The following is a 21,734-nucleotide window of genomic DNA, read 5'->3' as shown; positions in this document are numbered from 1 at the left end:
GAGTGGTCAAGGGTTTTCCTGTGTATTTTTTCCAATTTACCCCTTGTCAAAATCACGGTATGACCTGGCATTGTCATGGAGAAGGATGACATCTCTGATAAGCATACCTCGTCTTTTGTTTTAGTAGGCAGCTTTTGTTGACTGTATAATAAGCCACATTCACCATTCATTGTTTGTGGAAAAAATGAGTAAAACTCCTCTTGAGTCAAAAAAAATCGCTACAAAAACTTTTCTGGCTGATAAGACAGGTTTTGGCCTTCACTGGGCAGTCCTCTTCCTTCCTTCACCATTCCTTACTCTGAAGTGTAATGATGGACCCATGTTTCATCACATGTAATGATGCGCCTCAAAAAATCATCCCTTCTTACTAAAATCAATTCAGAAGTCTCTTGCAGATCTCCAACCTGATCATTTTTGATTTTCGCTCAACAACCTTTGAACACATCGAGCACTAATTTTTTTAAGGCCAAAATAATCAATGATAATGAATTGACCACTTCCATAGCTGATACCCACTTCAGATCACAGAAGAACATTTCTTCAACACTGAACTGGCAATCACCTTTGATAAGCTCTTGAACGGCATAGATGTTGTTGCTGTGAGACTTGATCTTTGGTGTTGATCATGACTTTTGTTTTCTGCACTTTCTTCCCCACACTTATATTGTCTGGCTCATGTATACACTCAGTTCTGGGACAGTGTAGTGTCCCCAAACTGCACCTTTAAATGAGTTAAAATTTCTGCAGGTTTAACTCCTTCATTAGTTAAAAACTTTATGATTATATGTTGTGCAACAGACAACATAACCTCTTACTCATTCATGGCTGTACTGACGACAGAACAAAGCAGAGGAGCTAACCAAGCTGGTTCCCCCTCTCTAACACACCGAAAATTAAACCCCCACTCCACCATTCAGCTTGGAACCTCTTGCTGCATAGAATAGTAAATTAAATTATCACCCTTGTACACTATTTTAAGTGATATAAATACTCTCTGGGTTAATGTGTTTGAGAAATATGTACATAAATGTAAGTTGTTAAAAAGACCTAGTATTTTTTTTTTTAAAAAAGCCCCTCATGACAGTATATTTTATTAAGTAAACTGGTCTATTAATTAACAAAAATTTGTATTTAACAGAGGTTTATTTACAATTAGAGGTGATCTTTGCTAAAAGATCACCAGCAGTCCTATAGATTGTTGAAGTAGAATTAATGGTGTTTAATGTTAAATAACTAAAAAATTAAATATGAGGGTCAACTCATTTGAAGTGTCTCACTAAATACGTGATCCAAGGGGGTTTCCTGTCTTCTTTGCACTTTACATTTTTTATATTTAGCCCCTATGTTGTTAAAGTTGACGTTTTCAATATTTTTAAAGTGGTCTTTTTAAAATTATTAATGATAAGTCATAATTTAATGATAACTTAACCAATACCAGTAACTTAATTCAATTTTGATTCAAAAATACTTATTTTAAAATGCACCCACACTGAGCTTTCAATGAGTAGCCTACATCTTTTTTCAAGAATTCATTTTTATTTTTATATTGGCTTATTTATGTAAACACTATTAAAGAAAAAAAAATTGTAGCAAAATGTTAATTATTCTTCAATGAAATAGCCTGTTTTTATAGTAATGAAAGTTTATTAATTTTCAGGTAACTTATTTATTTTAAATTTTAATACTAATGGCCTTTGATCCGTGCTTAATTTTTTCAATTTTGATGGAGGTGATACACACAAAATGCTACTTGCAGCACCCAATTGTTCAATATTACGGGGCAATATATTGCTGTTGGTCTTCGCATTCATATAGTTCTTTGTTCTGCTGAGAAAAAAATACTTTTGAAACAGTTTCCACAAAAAGACTTTCCAGCCACTAAGTTTAAATTCTGAAAAATGTATTCTTTATGAGCTTGCTCTAATATTATTTTTGTAAGTTTTTCTTAACAGTTTTTTAAGAGTTTTCATAGGGTCACAACAGAACTGTCTACACAGGTAACTGAATTTTGACAAAAACATTTTTTCATGATATCTACAAACACTGAATTAACATGTAAAAAATGTTGGTTTTCATCATCAAATTCACAAATTTTAATGAGTTCTTTTGGCACTGTACCTAACATTCACTGTTTTATGACAATCTTCATTCACATAAATTCCTATGGAACATTGTTCTTTCATTGTTTTATGTGAAATTATTTGAAAATAATGTAGAAATTTCAGTAATTTATATATTTGCAAATATAATATTATTAAGTAAAACTTATTTATTTAATAAACACTTCCAAACACAGGATGAAATTTGAGACACTCTGTAAAGATGTGAAAGGTCACTGACTAATGTCAGACTGACCAGTCAGTAACTACAAAGTTAAATGATGCAACAAGCATAAATGAGCATGCTACAACATGAATTTTCCTGATGACTGGAAATGACTTAAAGCGCTTGTTATAACACAAACACTGGAGTTGAATGATTCAAACAATTCTATTTCAAATATAGTAGTAAGTATAAAATTATTAAAGGGCTAAGAAGACAAGAAATCTCCTTGGAGCACTAATTTAGTGAGTCAAAGTGGATTGTTTTTAACAGGTTTTTCACGATTTTTGAGAGGTTATAACTTTTTTATAAGTATAATATACAAGAAACTTTTTTATCTGCTATAAACATCTACAAAAACACTGTAAGTTGTGCAAATTTGAGATTTTTATCACCAGTTTCACAGATTTATTTGAAGTCAAAAAATGAATTAAAAAAAAAATTAGTTTACAAAAATTCATAAAAGTTTAGGTGTAAGTATATCACCATTAATATTATTTATGGTAAAACTACTAACATATACCTACAAATAAAAAAATAATCCAAACTGTGTATGCCATCCCTGCCTCTTGAAAAAAATTACCAAAAGTGAAATTTCACCGTTTTTCATGTTCGACTTTATTGGTAATTTTCTCATAGAAAGAAGAGATAGGTAAATAAACCACTAGACCAGTCTTTTACCTTGAGAAAATATGAATAAATTGCCTTTTGTTTCATTCTTCCAGGACCAATAATTTTTATTAATGTTTTATTTTGTAAACCCTTACAATCACAAAAATAGGTATGCGCACTGCAACAAAAATAGCTGCCAGGGGTAAACTGCTTAAATAAAATATTTTTAAGGTCCTGAGACATGTAGGAAACAAGCGGGTAAGTTTCAATTTTTTTGAATTGGTCAAGCAATCACTCTTGGGTCACTTCAAATGGATTGACCCATAACTAGAAAAAACCCAATAAAGATTATATAATTAAGACACATAAATTTGGTTGCCAGGATTACTGTTGTTATGTACATATATACAATATAATGTATATTGGCAATAATTTATTATATGAAGATAAATTAAATATAAACAGGATTTTATTTTTTTTTTTAATTTATTTATTGAGAAATCAAAAATAATTTATTTTTCTACATAGTTTCCTGCTTCAGAAATAAATTTTTCCCAGCGAGAAGGAACGTTTTTATTGCAGCATCATAGAATGAAGCTGGTTGCGTCAGGAGCCAATTGGGCACAAATCCCACCATGCCCTTGTCATCTTCAAGTTGTTGCCCTCTTAGAGTTTCTTTAAGCGACCCAAACAAATGAAAATCGCAGGCAGGGTAATAGGTCCAGGCTGTAGGGGAGATGATCAAGTTGATTCCAGTGCATTTCTCCTAGTTTTGAGACCGTTAGAGCTGCAGTATAGGGCCTGGAGCTGTCGTGGAGAAGGATGGCCTCTTGAATCAGTTGGTCTCATCTTTTGCAATGATATGCAGCCCTCACCTCATTCAAAAGCTCAGCATTGATTGCGTGTTGCTCATGAATAAAATTAATGAGCAATATGCCTCGCTGGTTGAAAAAAACGGTTGAAAGACCTTGCCAGCTGACAGTCGAGTCTTGGCTTTCACTGGGGCTGCCTCCCCTTACCACCACCACTCCATACTGGCTTGTGTCGACTGGAAAGTGTAGTGGTGGACCCACATTTCGACACAGGTAAAGATCTGACTCAAAAATGCATCATCTTCTTTTGCAAACCTTGCTGTAAGCCTCTGACAGATCTCCAAACGTCTCAACTTCTAATCTGCAGTCAGAAGACAAGCGACCCATCTGGCTCACACTTTATAGAACTGTAGGTCATTTGTGATGATCACTTGACAGCTCCCATAACTTATTCCAACCTGTTCTTAAATTTTGGATACTCTCACCTATCGATTGTCTTCAAGAATGTCTTGAACCACACGAATGTTTTCATCTGTAATGGTGGTCCAAGGACGGCAATCATGTTCCTGATTTTCCACTTGTTCTAGTGCTTCCTTGAACTCTTTATGCCAGTCAAACACATGTCCTTTGCAATGTTTGATTCCTGAACTGTGCAGTCAATCTCTGGAAAATTTCCATCGCTTGAACTCCTTCACGAGCAAGAAATTTTATAATTATGCGTTGCATAGTGGAGGGGTGCACCTGTTGCTCCGATATCAATAACGTTACTGATGAATTGGCTGAGAGTGTGGAATGGGTGGCTCTCCCCACTCCTAACAATCCCATCTGATTCAAACATACTAGAAGCGTGAGCCCACTTCTACCAACCATAGACGCTCAGAAACAAAAATCCCATTTATATTTGATTTTCCCTCATACATTTATTTCAATGTAGAAATTTATCATCACAGTTAGATATAGGTATGTTTTTAATTAATAAATATACAAATTTACCTTTACAAATTCTTTATCTTTCAAAGATATTTCATGGGTTTTAACATGTCTACCATTCTGATCTTGATGAATCAAAATAATAGTTGGATTTGGGCAACCATGGAGAAAATCTAAATCCTGAACTTCTAGCTCCTCCATCCTAAAAAAAAGTATAAAGATTAAAACCATAAAGATCTTAAACCAGTAAATTCAAATAAATTTTTCTGGCTACTGATGATAATGACCAGGAATATGTGATCACCAGGAAATACATCACAAAAGAAATTAACAGATTCAGAACTATTACACTGAGGTAATAAAGTGTTAAAAGGTGGAATAAAATTCTGCTGCAAAAACATAACAATAAACTATATTCTGTACTACCTGATTGCCCCAACACTCCCTGAATATATATCTACAGGAGTTAATAAACTGAAAACAAGAAAACACTTAAAGACAATTTATAAACATATAAACCTAAAACTTGTTGACCATTCAATTTTTAAATAATAGATAATGAGGAATTAATGTCTATACTATTATATAAAGAGGAAGAGGGTTTTTGTTTGTACAGGATAAACAAAAGAACTACTCGATAAATTGCAACCAAATTTTTACCCGTGTTTCTTGGCATAGCTGAGAAGGTTTTTAGATATAATTCAACTTGAAGAAAAGAAAAGATATATGTATATGTATAAGTAGTAGTGGAAGTTTGCCTGTTGAAGCACAAACTGTAAGTCTCTATCACTGTGTGAACTGGATTTGAATCAATCGAATGAATAATATTACAAAAATAATAGAATTAAATTTATGTTAAATAAAATAATAATAAATTTTAAAAAATTTGTGTTTAATAATGGGCTTCCCGTGGGGACTGTGTGTGAGGCTAGACCAATCATCACCATCAACTGGTAACAAACAGGGTGCCTCTGGGGTGCTGTTTTGGGAGGTCCAACGAGGTACTCTTATATTTCTGTAAACAACCATCTGATTTTCAAAATTCAAACAGTGAATTTTTTAGTAGATTGAAAGCTAACTTTTGCATACATCAGGTACACCCTCGATCCAACAGATCACGGTTATTCGGAAATGTGTATATATAGGTTTGTCTGTTATCGCATCATGCAAGATCCAACAGCGAATTACTTTCAAATTTGCAGGATACATTCATGTTATCCCAAGGAAGGTTTTAAGCCATCAACTGAGGCCCTAGCTCCTTTGACGGTTAAGATACTAAAAATATTCATTATTTCTTAGCCCCCAAGGAGGATGAAGTTGTGAATTAGCTATTCACTAAGGAAAAATTAGATTAATTTTTTTACTTCACATTATTATATTTCTGCCACCATGGCACAGAAGTAAGTTACAAATTTTTTGTCGTCAAAGGTGTGTATACTTTAGCTACCATAGTTACTTGTACTATTCTATCTTTTCTAATTTAGTTTCTTTTTCAGGTTTCTATAAAGTTTGAATATTGCAATTATTATTTATCAGTATTATTCTTACAACCATAAGGATAACATAGAGTGTGAAGGTCCAGGGGGTAGAGGCCTCTAGGTAGATGGGAATGGTAAGCTCTACGGCCATGGGGCCCCAAGGATCCCTTGATTTGGCTCCAGGATTCGCTTGGGCTGACCTGAGCCCAAGGGTCCAAGTACTGCTTAGATGGGCCAGCTAGTAAATATATATATATATATAAATCAAGATTAAGTTAAAATTATAATGATAATGAAAAGATAATAAAGTAAAACTAAAAACTGTACATCAAAAAAACTAAGAAGTACAGATTTTGGGGCAAAAATCCCAGCCAAAAGCATAACATATGCCTAAAAACAGTCTAAAGCACTGCAATGTCCAACTGAGTTGTCTAAATAAACAAATGCAGTACCCTTTAGGTAGGGTTAAATAGAATAAAAATTTACCCCAAAACATTGAAATAACAAAAATCTTAATACCATCATAGAGATATCTTTTCCCATAAACAAAATTTGCTTTACATTAACTCAGATTAACTTCAAAATCTAATTAAGTCACTCAAATCTGTAAACTCAATAATCCTCAGGACTGGTAATTGTATTCTAGTGACAAAAAAATTACTACTACTGCATCAAAATGTTTCTTTCAATTATCACCTTCTCAGTCGTCAATGGTACTGAGATTTCACAATCTAAGCATAATAAAATTAGGTAATTTCCTAAAGTTTAGATTACTGTTGTTAGTCATTAAGGGACAAGAAAGAATACTCTTTTTAATATAATTTTTCCATACTTTTATTATAGATTATAGAAAAAAGTATTCCAATCTCCGTGGCAGAGTGATAGCACCTTGGTCAATCATTCAGGTCTCAGGTCAGAATCCTAGTCCGACATGGTATTTTTCATATGGTACAAAATTTCATTTTCACATTCCTATGTACAAACAAGCTTCTGTAATGAATTAATCCATCAGTAAAAAAATAAATACATAGATTTATTTACACATCTTTTACTCATTTAAAGAAAAAATTGGATTGCATTTAATTCACTTCATTTCTCTGAAAACGAAATAAAATAAAATGTTAAAGTTCTAATTATATTTCCTGACGTTAAGTTTTTTTGATGATAGGCAATGATGTGCCGTTTGCAATTACAACTATGTGCTACAATTGCAAACAGCACGTTGTTATCTATCAAAACACTTTCCAATGTTGTTTAACATCAGGATGTATATGAATGTTGCCATATCATCAGATTAAGAAATTTAGTTTACCTGCTTACAAAAGAACATTTCTCTAATTAAATTAATACTATTTGAAGCATTAATTACTTCTATTCTCTACACTTCAATATCCTAACTTACATAGGTTAGTAAAGTTAGAATTTAATCCTTAATTAACTGTACTTTGAATTGATTGCTTCTCTTTTCAATTTTCATATTTAAAATTTGAACTTTGAAGAGTAGATGAACTTTCTTAGATTTAATTATAAATCCAGACATACTTGTGCTGAGTTAGCAGATATAATCTGTCTATTTTACGTGTGATTGTAAAAAATTGTTATTTTATTTGCATTCACCCATTTTTTTTTTTTTTAATGACTATTTTGTAGTCAACTACTTATAAATAAAATGGTAAAATTAAAATTTTTGGTTTTTAAATAGCTAGTACCTTAATGGAGAAATCTTATCCATCTTAAACCCTATAGTGTATATTGTACAGATATAAAAATATAACCATTTAATTAATGAGTAGCAAGCAGTCAGTAACTTAAAATTACTAATTATCCTTTCTTAAAGAAACAATCAAATATTAATTTAAGTTATGCATGAATCTGAAACTATCTTACCTAATACTAGATGCTTTAAGTTCACAATTATCTTTTTCAAGAGGAATAATCTTGAAAAGGCCATCATACAAACGAAGCCCAATCACTCTAGCTTCAGGATCAATCACAGCTATTATTCCATTCTCAGATGCTTTACCGATTCTATCTGATACATTTCCATGAGCTTTTGTGATTATTTCTAAATTTTCACCTTCACCTTTACATTCAAGAATCATTGCGTTGTACCGAGTTGTGACTATAAACAAAAGGTCCTTCTTTTCATGCTAGATAAACAAAAATACTAATTATCAGTTTAATTAAACAATGCAATAATTAGGTGTTTTCAAGTAGCAAGAAATAAGTACATGTAATAAAAAAAAGCTTGTACAAAATAAATTTTTTTGTGTAAAAATATTTAATTCCTCCCATAAATACAAATGGAGTTCATCTGACTTAAAAGAGAACCATATGAACAGTTAATTTTAATTTTCAAAGTTTGGCATCAGCTTAATCACATGTGGTAAGGTTCACTGACTAAATCATGGTGCTGAATCTCCTTATAATGTAAATGCCACTACCACCATTCTATTGTTAGGTTCTACTTAATATCATATCCTGACTTAGTGATCTATAAATGTAACTAGCAGGCATGGATACTCATTACATTACCGCAGAATGACAGGTACAGCTATATACAGATCCTAAGTCAAGTAAGGTAGCCTAAATAACTAGACCCCCAGAATAACATATTAATTAAAACAAATACAACCATTAAACAAAACCATAATACAAACATATGTCAAAATTTACTTTTAAAATAAAACCAGAACCCTGGTCATCTGGGGTAGTAAGGAGCACTTTTTCCCAGTTATTTGAAATTTGCATAATATGGAAGCCTAGTAATTTTATATGAAATAAAAACTAAGAAAAACATGTATCTGCAATATTTTATAGCATATTAAACAGCAAATAAATACAGCAATTCAAATGATAAAAATGTATATTGCAGTAATTAATTTAATATTACAAATTTTAGTTAAAGAATTTTAAACTTGTTACAAAGATTTCTTTGTTACTTTTTTAAGGCCTTATATTCAATACATAAAAAATAATCTAGTTTTGATGGCCTTTATGAAAAATAATATGTAAATATTGATTGAATATAAATGGTTAGGTAAAATATTTAGCAGCAGAAATTTTCTTGAAAGATAAAAAGTGATATACTCTGAACAATAATGTTTTTGAATATTTTAAAGTAGTTGGAAAGATAGCCGGACATTATAAATCCCAATAAAACACTATAGCTGAGCAAGATTGAAAGAAAAAACTATTAAAATTTTTAGGAAGTATCTGAGGTCATATGGAAGATGGTGCCTGTTTTTAATTAAAAAAAAAGTAACCAATCTGATCTGAAAAATTCCTTCACTGTTCAAAAGCTTATTCCTTAACTTGTTCTAAAGCTTTACTCAAGTAATCTTTATGATATAAGCTATAAGGGAATTAGCATAGTTATTTCCTTTAAATACACATGCATGACAAATATGCTTAAATACCATAAAAAGTACACTTATATATAAGTGCTTATTTTTAATAAAAAACACTGCAATTGCATTGCCGGCATTCAATTATAATGTTCCTTGCCTCATATAGGAGTAATTAAAAGAAAAAACCACTATATTTTGTTTCATGAAAGAATGCAGCAGATTCATAACAGTAAGATGATTCTAATTTAATTTTAGCGCAATCCATCTGAGAAAAAAACTTCTCTTTACTCTAAACATAAAAATGAAGTAAAAATGACTTGCAATAAAAAAAATTAGAAAATTGTGATAAAATGATATATTTATCATAAAAATAAAACTTAAGAAAGTAAGTTACCTATAAAAAAAATAAGAAAGTAAGTTACTACATTAAAATTTCATCCAGTAAAACAAAAAAAAAAATTGTTAACTCAATGTACAGAGTGTTTCAAAATGAATGTTGCAGTTTTAAAGGTATGTAGTATTTCTCAAGTTTCACGTACATTATTATTATTATACATAAAATAAAAGAGCAACTCAAATAGTTTTAGCTGTGGACAAGCTCATAAACTGTTTCTAGTATATTCTTCTTGAAGTGCTAGTAGCAAAAGTGGCAAGCCCCCAATAGAAAGCATTCTGTGCTTCACAGTTTGAAAAGTCTGAATCTGTAATTACTGTTCAACATGTGTTCCGTTTGAAGTTCCATTGTGATCTCCCGAGTGACATCTCCCGAATAACATTCATAGATGGTATAAACAATTTGAAACTGCAAGATTTTTTTGTAAAAAGAAGAATACAGAGCGACCAAGTGTGTTGTCTGAAGAAGAATCATCGTCTCAAGAATGAACTATCTTGATATGTTACAACTATGGCTAATTTCCTGAACTGCAAAACGAACCACAGATATTTATTTGGAAACAAGGTGGTAGGCCTCGTCACTGATATAATGCTGTATGTGATTGGCTGAATAAAATTCTTCCTGACCGTTGGCTTGGTTGCCGGAACTATATGATAAGGGCTTGTTTGCTGTGATCTCCATTTTTACCCAATCTGACCTTGTGCAATTTTTTTCTTTGGGGGTTTAAAAAGGATAAGTGTATGTGTCACAGTTACTAGCTGATCTATACGACTTAATGCATAGGATTGAAGTAACTGTTGCATCAATTACTCCAGATTTGCTGATTAAAGTAAGAGATGAACTCTCCTATTGGCTGGATGTGTGCCATTGATGAATGGTGCTCGCATCGGACAAGAAAGACAAGTTATTTTTGTCACAAACAAAGATGACTACTAAGTCCTTATAATCAACATTAAGTTTGGGACCATCAATCATGAGTTTGATGGTCTGGTGGTGGGGCCAGACACAAACTGTATGAATCCCAGATGCACCAGCCAAAATATATCATTTTGGATTGAGTTCACAGAACTTTGATTTTCCAATTTTTTCCTCAGGGTTTTCACTTTTAAAAGAGCATACAATCTATTTAAATTTATCAGAAGAACAAGGTGCTTTTGCTTATGCACTTCGACACCATCCTGCACACACACAGCCTGCTATTATTGTCATCTTCATAAAATAACACAACATTTTTAAATGTGTCATTATTAATTCCTGTACTATGTCTTTTACCTATTTCAATAGAATGCCTAGCTCATTAACTAATTCTCTAGTAAGTCTAATTAAACACTCAAACACACTGAAATCTGATATTATTTTGGATCTGGTCCAAGATTGGGGAAGGAATCTGATAATTTTAACCTTATCTTCTTTAGAAGCAAGAACACAATTTTCTTTTAGTTTTAAAATAAGATCATTATAGTGAAGAAGACTGAGCTGGATTTTCATTTTCAGAAACTTTTGAGTCAAAACACAATTCAAGATTCTTTTTTAATTTTTCAGATACCTTATTTATTTTAAATTTTAATCTTGGTGGCCTTTGATCCATGCTTAATTTTTTCAATTTTGATGGTGTTGATGCACACACAATGCTACAAGCAGCATCCAATTGTTCAATATTTTGATGTAGGGCAATGTATTGCTCTTGTTCTTCGCATTCATATAGTTCTTTGTTCTGGTGAGAAAAAATACTTTTGAAACAATTACCACAAAAAGACTTTCCAGCAACTAAATTTAAATGTTGAAAAATATGTTCTTTAAGAGCTTGCTCTGATATTATTTATGTAAGTTTTTTTTAAGAGTTCTCATAGGGTCACAACAGAACTGTTCACAAAGGTGACTGAATTTTGACAAAAACATTTTTTATGATATCTACTAACACTGAATTAACACTTAAAAAAATAAATTGTTTGTTTTCATCACCAAATTCACAAATTTTAATGAGTTCTTTTGGCACTGTACCATACACTGTTTTATGACAATCTTCATTCACATAAATTCCTATGGAACATTGTTCTTTCATTGTTTTATGTGAAATTATTTGAAAATAATGTAAAAATTTAACTGATTTATATATTTGTAAATATAATATTAGTAAGTTAAACTTATTTATTTAATAAACACTTCCAAACACAGCATGAAATTTGAGACACTTGGTAAAGATGTGAAAGGTCACTGACTAATGTCAGACTGACCAGTCTGTAACTGCAAAGCTAAATGAGCATGTAAAATGAATTTTCCTAATGACTGGAAATGACTTCAAGCGCTTGTTATAACATGAACACTGCAGCTGAATGGTTCAAACAAGTATATTTCAAGTATAGTAATAAGTATAAAAATATTAAAAGTGCCAAGAAGACAAGAAACCCCCTTGTAGCACTTATTTAGTGAGTAAAAATTATACTAAGTTGTGCAAATTTGAGATCTTTATCACCAGCCCCATCAGAGTTATTTGAAACCAAAATTTTAATTAAAAAAAAAAAAAAAATAGTTTTCAAAAAGTCACAAATATATCACTATTATTTATGGTAAAACTGCTAACATACACCTACATATAAAAAAACACTTCAAACTGTGTATGCCATCCCCGCCTCTTAAAAAAATTACCTAAAAAAAGTGAAATTTCAGCTTTTCATGTTCAGATTATTGGTAATTTTCTCATAGAAAGAAGAGAAATAGGTAAATAAACCACTGGACCAATCCTTTACCTTGTGAAAATATGATTAAATTGATTTTTGCTTCAATCTTCCAGAACAAATAGTTTTTTAGTAGTGATTTTTTCCGTAAACCCTTAAAATCAATCACAAAATAGGTTTGTGCATTGTAGCAAAAATGGCCACACAGGTAAACTGCTTGAATAAGAAATAAAAAAATAGTTTTAAGGTCCTGACACATGGAGAAAACAAATGGGTAAGTTTCAGGTTTTTTTTTAATTGCAACCACCTTTGGGTGGGTCACTTCAAATGGATTGATTGACAATGGATTGGTTTAGTTTACTAATAATGTATTCATGACTTTTCATGTTCCTTTTGCAATACTCCATAACTAAAAAATTTGCTAAGTTTTATTATTTTATTTTATACTTGCAAAATATTTACTATGTGGTAATAGAGTACATTGAATTATTAATTACACGCAAACGTTGTTTAGTGATACATTGCCTATTCTTCACGTTACAAAATAAATCTTAATTAACTAGTTTTGAAAAATTTTGTTTTTATTCAAATATGAATCTATTTATTGGTGCTTATTTGCATTATTCATATACAAACAACTTGGTGAAATGATTTCTTTTCACTGAGTAACAATCAAATTTACGGCAGATAGATTTTCAGAATAGATGAAAATAGATTTTCAGAATAGATGAAAATAATTAAAGTCATTTTACATTGACTGAGCTCACAAAAAGAAGAGAAAGATTGGAATAACCTAATAAAAACTTCCCTGATATATATATATATATATTATTAAAGTAATTTCTGTTGAAACTCGTTATTCTTAAAAAAGTAAACAAAATAAGAAGGTAATTAAAACAGCAGTGAAATAAAAGTCCTTTTTAAAATAATTTACTCCCATATAAATGTTATTATGAAATGAATTATTTTTACTCATTCCAGATCTTATAAAAGAGAAGTATCTAAAAATTATTATTTGTAAAATCTCATAATTCATAATGGTTTCAGAATAGTTTAAACAATATATACTAATAAAACACAAGTCAAAGTTAAAAACTTCTGAATTAAAAAGGCCGTATACCAACTACACTAACAAAACAATATATATAGTAATATAAAAACACAGCATTCAAATTTTCCTAGCCCCAATCAGGGTTACAGGAACAGAAATATCCTGGATGCACTTTTTTCCTGTTTAGCCTCCAGGAATCACCATCAGGTATTACGTCAGAGAATGAATGAGGATGATATGTATGAGTGTAATATGTATGAGTCTTGTACACTATTAGGTTGACCATTTCTGACTTGTGTGGTTAATTGAAACCCAACTACCAAAGAACACCGGTATCCACGATCTAGTATTCAAATCCGTATAAAAGCAACTGGCTTTCCTAGGACTTGAACGTTGGAATTCTCAACTTTAAAATCAGCTGATTTGCGAAAACATGTTCACCACTAGACCAACTAGGTGGGTTACCCTGGATACACCTGTGCCATACACATCCCCACTCCAAATTTGTGGGCGTAGCATGCTGATTAATTTACAGTAATTTTGACAGAAACATCTGAAATACCAAGCACACTTTGCTTAGTAAACAACTTTTTACGACACACTTGTTCCAGATTAATTTTAGAAAAATGATTCAAATCAAGAACAATTAAGTAAGACCCATAAATTTTGCAAGAAACATTTTTTTTCATATTTATTTTTATGAAATGTTCCCATATACTAAAATTACTCAAAATTGTTTTTCTAGCCACTTAGTCTAATTATTATTATTATTATTACTTGTAGTAAATGTTAGATTTATATAACATTTACTTCTGGATGAATATACAATATTGCAAACTTTACTGTAGTGTTGCACATTATCAAAGGATCTAAACAACATGCTTCTAAAATGTGATCTCCCTAATTGAAGCCAGATATTTAAATAGTCTTATATTTATATAAAAATGAATGTTTGTTTGTCCCATATGCGTTCCTAACCATTCATCTGATTGCAATGAAACTTTGGTGAGTTATTGTGCGCACACCCGTGAAGGTTTCAGAATTAGTTTGAAGTCGCTAGAGGCGGCGCTGGGGTGAGATATTTTCAAAATTGTATTTATGGTCCAATCTAGCTCATATTCAGAATATATATTAGTTATGTGAAAAGAAATATTTTTGCAAAAAATGGACCTGCTAGGTGGTGTTAGGGTCGAAATACTTCGAAAAATTGTATTTATGGTCCGATTTGGATCATATTTAGAATATGTGTTACTTACATTAAAGAAATACCTCTGCAAAAATGGACCTACTAGATGGCACTGGAGTTAAGATATTTGGAAAAATTGCATTTAGTGTCTGATTTGGCATAATCAGAATATATGTTAGTTACGTGAAAAGAAATTGCTAGGTGGCGCTGGGGGTTGAGATATTTAGAAAAATTGTATTTACGGACCGATTTGGCTCATATTCAGAATATATATTAGTTACATGAAAAGAATTTTTTTTTGCAAAACTATACCCACTAGGTGGCACCAGTGCCAAGATAATTATGAAACAAAAAAATATACAAACAGACTTTCCTCTTCTATATATACAAAAGGCAATAATTGTATGTGTGTCCGCTACAGACTAACAAATTACTTAACCAATTTACACACGGAAACAGGGAGAAGAGGGAAAATGGTTGTAAAGGGGAATGGGGAAACAGGAAAATATTGAAAAGGAGAAAAGGGATAAAGTAAAAGTTTAAATTTTGTGAATTCTGTAATGTTCTAGCAATAGCGAAGTATTGTAGGTCTACAAGTATGTACATAAAAATGAATGTTTGTTTTTTTCTTGTATGTGTTACTATAGCATTCATCTGATTGCGATGAAACTTTGGTAAATTGTTGTGTGCATGCCTGCGAAGGTTTCTGAATTAGTTTGGACCTGCTAGGTGACCTGGGGGTCTACATGTCTCAGAAAATTGTATTTATGGTCCGGTTTGGTTTATATTCAGAATATATATTAGTTACGTGAAAAGAAATATTTTTGTGAAAAAGAGAAAGGTTAAAGATTGTGATGTTCCGTTTTTTAATGTTTTATAATGGCGAAACATTGCCAGGTCGGCTAGTTACTGTACATTTTCCAATAATCTTTAGCAGATCATCATGTTTATGAATTATCATGTTCTGTGTTTACTATATTAATTTGTTTTGTATTACATGTGTAATATTTTGTGAATGTTTCTACTTGCTGCATTAGATGGTTTTAATTTTGAATAATTTACAGTGTTCTGGAAAGCAATTGCAATATGTTTTGATAGTTCTACACAAATATTTATTTAATTTGATGACAACAGAAAAAAATAAATTTCTTACCGAAGGCCTGAAAAACTTCATAACAGCAACTTTTCCATAAAGACCGATTTCTTTCAGGGGTCTTAAACCCTCAGGAGTAACAAGATGAATTTCAATTCTAGTACTTTTTGCTAATATAAGATTTAAATCACTTGGAGATGTAAAATTACCTGAAAATATGCAATACATACACAAGTAATTATTTTACATATAAAACAGAATGTTTATTAAAAAATACATACATACATATATTCTTCATATATATATATATATATATATATATATATATGAACATATAAATTGTCTGTATAATGGCTATATGTATAAAATCTCATGAAGTGATGATTTTTTAAAAATTAAAATGTTATCCATGTAATAGCTTTTTTAGATTTACCATATTTATACAATGGATTTTGTTGGTATTTTCTACACTGAAAAAATTACTGATTATCAACAATAACTGCAAATTGAAACTGTATAAAACAGCACCTTTAGCGCAATCAAACAAAATTAGCAAGGGCAATTGATGTAATTAAGGGCAACTGTTTTGATGTAATTAAAACATTAGACTATTCCATTTTTCACAAGGCGTCTTATATAACTTCAGACATATCATATTTTTAAAACAATTTATACATACTTCAGAAAATAATGAATACCTTGTATTAATTCATTATTATATGCCGTATCAAAATTTTTATTTTTAACGGTCAATAGTTCAGTAGCAAATGTAAAATTACTTCCTTACAACAATTGTACTTCAAATATAATGTAACCTGCACAAAATTGAAAAGTCAAGAACCTAGGATTGAAAAATACTTTTATTTTTGACTGAATGAATTCATGATTGTTTGTATAATTTAAATTTCTTTAATGAATTTGTCAATGCGCATGTGGAAGAAAGGTAAATTAAAACAGGACATACATTAATGACTAGTAGTTAATGCACAGGTTATTTTGTTATGAATTATATAAACAAAGAATCACTCAAAATCACCAACCAAATGCATTATAAAATATTAATCTGAAAAGGAAAAATGTATCTATGTTGGTACTGAATTAAAGATTCTAAGCATTTAAGATACAACCATTTATGACAATATACCAAAATAGTTTCCCAAAAAACAAAAAAAAGTAAATTAACAACATGAGGGGATAAAAAAATATTATGAATGCAGTTTTTGAAAATAGGGTGAGAAAGAGATGATATAAAACATGAAAAATCTCAATGGATTATATTCCTCCAAAATAAAACTAAAATAAATTTATTATATTAGACAATATATTATCTCGAAACCAAAATTTTACCTGTAACACACGCATTTACCGCGGTCGGCTTATGAGCCGTAACTACATAATGATGCGCCATCGTCACCTTCTTCAAGTAAAACAAAGTACTTTACGAAAAATAAACCAGTGTAAACAAATTGAAAAGTAACACATAAAATGTACAGTTCATTACTTTCCACAACATTAAAGTATCACTTTTTCGTAAATAAACGGAGGTTAGACCTTAAAACAACCAGTACACCATGCTAAATAGATCTACCAACATAATTTTATTAAGGTAGATGAATACAAATTCTGTTAAAAGTTTTATGAAAACCAATTAAGGTTAATACAATTTAATAATGTTTAAAAAATTGAAGAATGTGTTAAAAAATCTTTACTGATTGACATCAAATTCAGAGAACTAAATTTCTTTCATTACATTAAAAATCTGAAATAATTATTAGAATATAATTTGAAGTACTCGTTAATTTTGTTTTTAAATCTCCCATTAGTCGCTATTTAAGTAAAATGGATTTATACATTTTAAAAGTTCCTATAATTTAGTGTGGCTAGAGTGCAAGAAGCTACACAGCTGTTGGCTTGTTAGACAAGACTGAAATATGTGGATCTAGAAATTATGTTGTGAATGAACGTAAGAATATTACGATACTGAAACAGAAGATTTAGGTGTTTAAAAAATGACGCACTGAAGAGGTATGTAGTATAAGAATTTTTGTAAACGTTTGACAATTTGGTTATCCAAAAATGTAACCGAATATACTACATGTACACATTCTTTAATTTTACATAATAAGCAAATTTTTTTATTGATGTATTTGTTGCTCTAGATCAGTTTCAGTTTTGTTTTTAAATTGTGTGATTAATCACATGGGAATGTGTATTTAATTCGAGTGACTTAGTAAAGATAAACTGTCGATCGATTAGTTAATATTACCGTATTGAACAGTTTTTTAATGTTTTACTTTTAAATGATATTATTTTTAGTCTTTCTTTTGAGTCACAATATTAAACAAGAGTCATAAATTAATATGTTTTAGATTTGTTTGCATCTAAATGAAAACAAGTTACTGAAAATGTTATCAGATTATTTGTGTGAAATGTCAGCTTTCTGTTTTGCAGATGTAGTTTGTAGTGATTGATTAACATATTTTGGATTAGTTTAACATTAAAATTGTATTGTGTTTGACTATAAGAAAGTTTCTGCTGAAAATTTATAGATTTAGTATTTACTTTTACCATTCATTTTCGTCTACTAAGCTAGCCTTGAGTTGTGTTGAACTAATTAATTACATAACCTTTAACGCTTGATTTTATTGAAAACTCTACAGCTATTTGAAGTATATAGGAAAATATAGGTCATATTTAATTTTATTTTATTTACAACATGTTTGTAATTTTTTTCAGTTATAATTTTGTTTGTTATTGTTATTAATTTAAGACGTAAAAGTTTAGTTTTGAAGTGAGATTGTGGTGTACTATGCCAGAAAGTAATAGTGAAATCTTGTTTATTTTCTTCAAATGATCAAGTTAAGTAATTATCTACTATTCTTAATTTCTTTAGTAAACTGCAGGTTCTTGCTCCTTATATTACAAAATATGAAAAATATAGTTGATTAGTACTATATTAGTGGCACACTGAACTAAAGTTATTGATTATATTCATTGAATAGATATAGAACTTAGTTTGGGTAGCACTTATATTTTATAGTTCTGTATGTTCATATGGTCTGCGTAAATCTATTAACTGTTAATAATTAGAACTTTGAGTTTATATAATCATTGTTGATGAAAAGGTCATCTTAAAAATTCATTAAAATAAATAAATTGAATTTATCTTTATTTAGTATCATTTACATGCTTTAAAAAAATTTATATGCATTTAATCACAAATTTAAACATTTTTGCAAACTTGTATTTATAATATTGGATGAAATGTAATAGAATGTCTTTAAATATCACATCTTAAATTGATACTGGTTATTTCATTCTGTGTATTGTAGTGTGTAGTTTGTTAAAAAGGTAGTATGCACTATTTGTAGAGAAATGTTGGAAAACTCTCATTTAGGTCATATAATTCAAAACATTCTCCGATAAAGAGTAATTATTCATAATCCTTGTAAATTTTAAAGAAAAGGTGTGATGGACAGCAAAAACAAAAGAGCAGAATCCAAAGGTGTGCTGTGTAGGTTCAGTCAGTTTTTATAGAGACAATTACTGAGCATTTTGCTTATATGTGGCACCCAGTGTAATATGATATTTCGTTTGGATGCATTTTGAGGTCCTTATACCAAGGGACTGCTTCAATGAACGTATATTTCACCCCTTTTGGGGGGCAACTCAAAGATTTCAAATGGAATCAATGGTCATTTGATATATCATTTTAAAGAGCTTGATGAGATGAGAAAAATTATACAATTAAAACATATTTCTGAATTTGATTTTTTTGTATTTGAGGAATCCTGATTTTCTCTTTAGATATCTTCTCTGATAAGAGACGCAAACTCAGTAAGCCCCAATTTAGAGTATCCGGTCTTCAGGGATGGCAGGGCGTAAACACAGCTCAAAAACTTTTAATTGGACATATGGTCGTATGATACCATGTTTTAAAGGTATTTGCAATACAAGCAAATCGGTATAAAAATTTAATTTTGACTATTTAAATCAAAATGCCGACCATAAATATCATTGTTAATTAAAAATTTTAAAAATTAATTATTAAAATTCTTCAAATATAATTTTGAATTTTATTACATATAATAAAAATGACAAATTATTAAAACAATATGTTTTAATATAATTATAGAATTTAATACCAACTGAAGATGTGGGATGCCATGAAAAATGATTATTGGAAATGAATATGGTAAGTTTAACTTATCAATCACTGTGTTTTGGTGGTTTCTATTTCATACAATGTTAAATTTTATTAACAAAGTGGTCAATATGTTAACGAATTATTTGAATTTCAAAAAAAATATATATATATGTACATAATAAAGGTTTGAGGTTGGTAAATTTAAATGATAATTAAAATTAAAAAAATAAATTACTACAGATTATTTTATTTTATTTGATACAAAGGTAAACCTAAATTACCGAAATTCTGTTTAATGTACAGAGGAAAACAACAGTCCTTACAATCTGTATGAATGACAAACAGAATGGATACTAGGATGGAGGTTAACAGTTATTGATAGTTTCAAGAACTACGTATCACTATGCAAATCACAAGCAGTGTATTATGTGTTAATAATTTCCAACAGCTGTGTTCAAAGTAAAAAAGGAAAGCCTGCAATAATAATAATAATATTAATAGTATATAAATGGAAGAAAATAGTACAATTGTAAGCATAGTTCTATAAGAAATTGTTTCAAACACTAAACTATTTTTCCTTCTAAATCATCATGATGGAATGGTAACGTCTCGACCTTTCATCCTGAGATCCTCAATTTGAATCCTGTTCAGGCATGGCGTTTTTCACATCCTACAAAATTACATTCTCCACATCCCACAAGCTCGAAGAGCTTATGTGGCAAAATCAAGTAATAAAATAAAAAAAAGGGGGAATTAAAGTATTAGTGAATTGAATAACTTCAGAAGCATTAACAGAAACAGATTTAAATGGGTAATCCCAATTTATTGTTGTATTTTAAATTCTATTCTGATAAAATGGCTGCCTCTAATAACCATTGGTTCTATTAACCAGCATCTACTATCTAACATTGACTGTTTAACAACAGTTAACTGATAAAATTAAAAATGGAAATTAATTTTTTTAATTGAATAAACCAAATTAATTTAATTCTTTATATTTTTCCTAATTTCTTGGTTCCATTATAAATTTTATGTAATTTAAATTGTATATTTGAAGTAAAATGTAGAAATAAAGGTTTTAACAGTAATTTTAATGCTTAGCTGATCCAAATAATTCCAGAATATTATATGTTGTTTCATAGTAGTTGAACTGTATGTCACTTCCAATAAATTTTGGTAGGATGAAAATATTTAATTTGCTTAGAATTTTATTATAAGTCATTTCAGTCATTGAAAAATTGAATTTAAAAATTTTGTGATGTATGTATATTTTATAATGTATTATATTTTATATATTTTTAGCAACCAGTCTTAAGTTCATATGAAGTTTTTCACAAACTTTTATCTCAACCAGAATAAATATTTTGTGACTAACTAATTGTATTGGATCATGTTATTTTAATTGTGATTTTCAGTTTATTTGTTTTGAATTTCAGTCATTGATTGATATATAATGGACTAAATATTAACAGTCAATATAATGTCTGACTTCATACCACCACTTATTTCATCTTCACCACCGCCAATGCCAGATTTTGATGATGACGATGACGATGATGTGGAATTTGGTATTGGCTCTACTATTGGAGACATAGATTTTCCAGGCAAGTACTTGAAAAAAAATTCACTTAATTATTGTATGTGTATTACTTTTTTTTAAGTTTCCCGAATTTAGAAAAGGAAT

At 30.0% G+C, this 21,734-nt stretch overlaps 2 protein-coding genes across 8 annotated transcripts in view; one reads left to right on the top strand and one right to left on the bottom strand.

Moving 5' to 3' along the window:
* The window catches only part of pic (DNA damage-binding protein pic), an 86,656-nt gene extending 69,177 nt beyond the window's left edge, over positions 1-17,479 (bottom strand). The window contains exons 1-4 of the mRNA XM_075366914.1: positions 17,251-17,479; positions 15,964-16,112; positions 8,042-8,304; positions 4,740-4,878 (exon numbers count right to left, since the gene is read on the bottom strand). Of these exons, the coding sequence (XP_075223029.1) occupies positions 4,740-4,878; positions 8,042-8,304; positions 15,964-16,112; positions 17,251-17,311 (612 nt within the window). The 5' untranslated portion in view covers positions 17,312-17,479. The remainder of the gene's footprint in view (positions 1-4,739; positions 4,879-8,041; positions 8,305-15,963; positions 16,113-17,250) is intronic.
* Positions 17,480-17,795: 316 nt separating this feature from the next.
* Positions 17,796-21,734, top strand: part of LOC142325318 (uncharacterized) — a 46,038-nt gene continuing 42,099 nt past the window's right edge. For 6 of the 7 annotated variants that reach the window (XM_075366913.1, XM_075366910.1, XM_075366909.1 and 3 more), the window contains exons 1-2: positions 17,796-17,928; positions 21,487-21,654. In XM_075366913.1, coding sequence (XP_075223028.1) covers positions 21,531-21,654 — 124 coding nt within the window. In that variant the 5' untranslated portion in view covers positions 17,796-17,928; positions 21,487-21,530. Of the gene's footprint in view, positions 17,929-20,038; positions 20,099-21,486; positions 21,655-21,734 lie in introns of all 7 variants that reach the window. The other variant, XM_075366906.1, reaches the window with a different exon arrangement.

This window comes from Lycorma delicatula, chromosome 5 (assembly GCF_047948215.1).
Source record: "Lycorma delicatula isolate Av1 chromosome 5, ASM4794821v1, whole genome shotgun sequence".
Lineage (NCBI taxonomy): Eukaryota > Metazoa > Arthropoda > Insecta > Hemiptera > Fulgoridae > Lycorma > Lycorma delicatula.
This window is presented reverse-complemented; position numbering and strand designations above follow the sequence as displayed.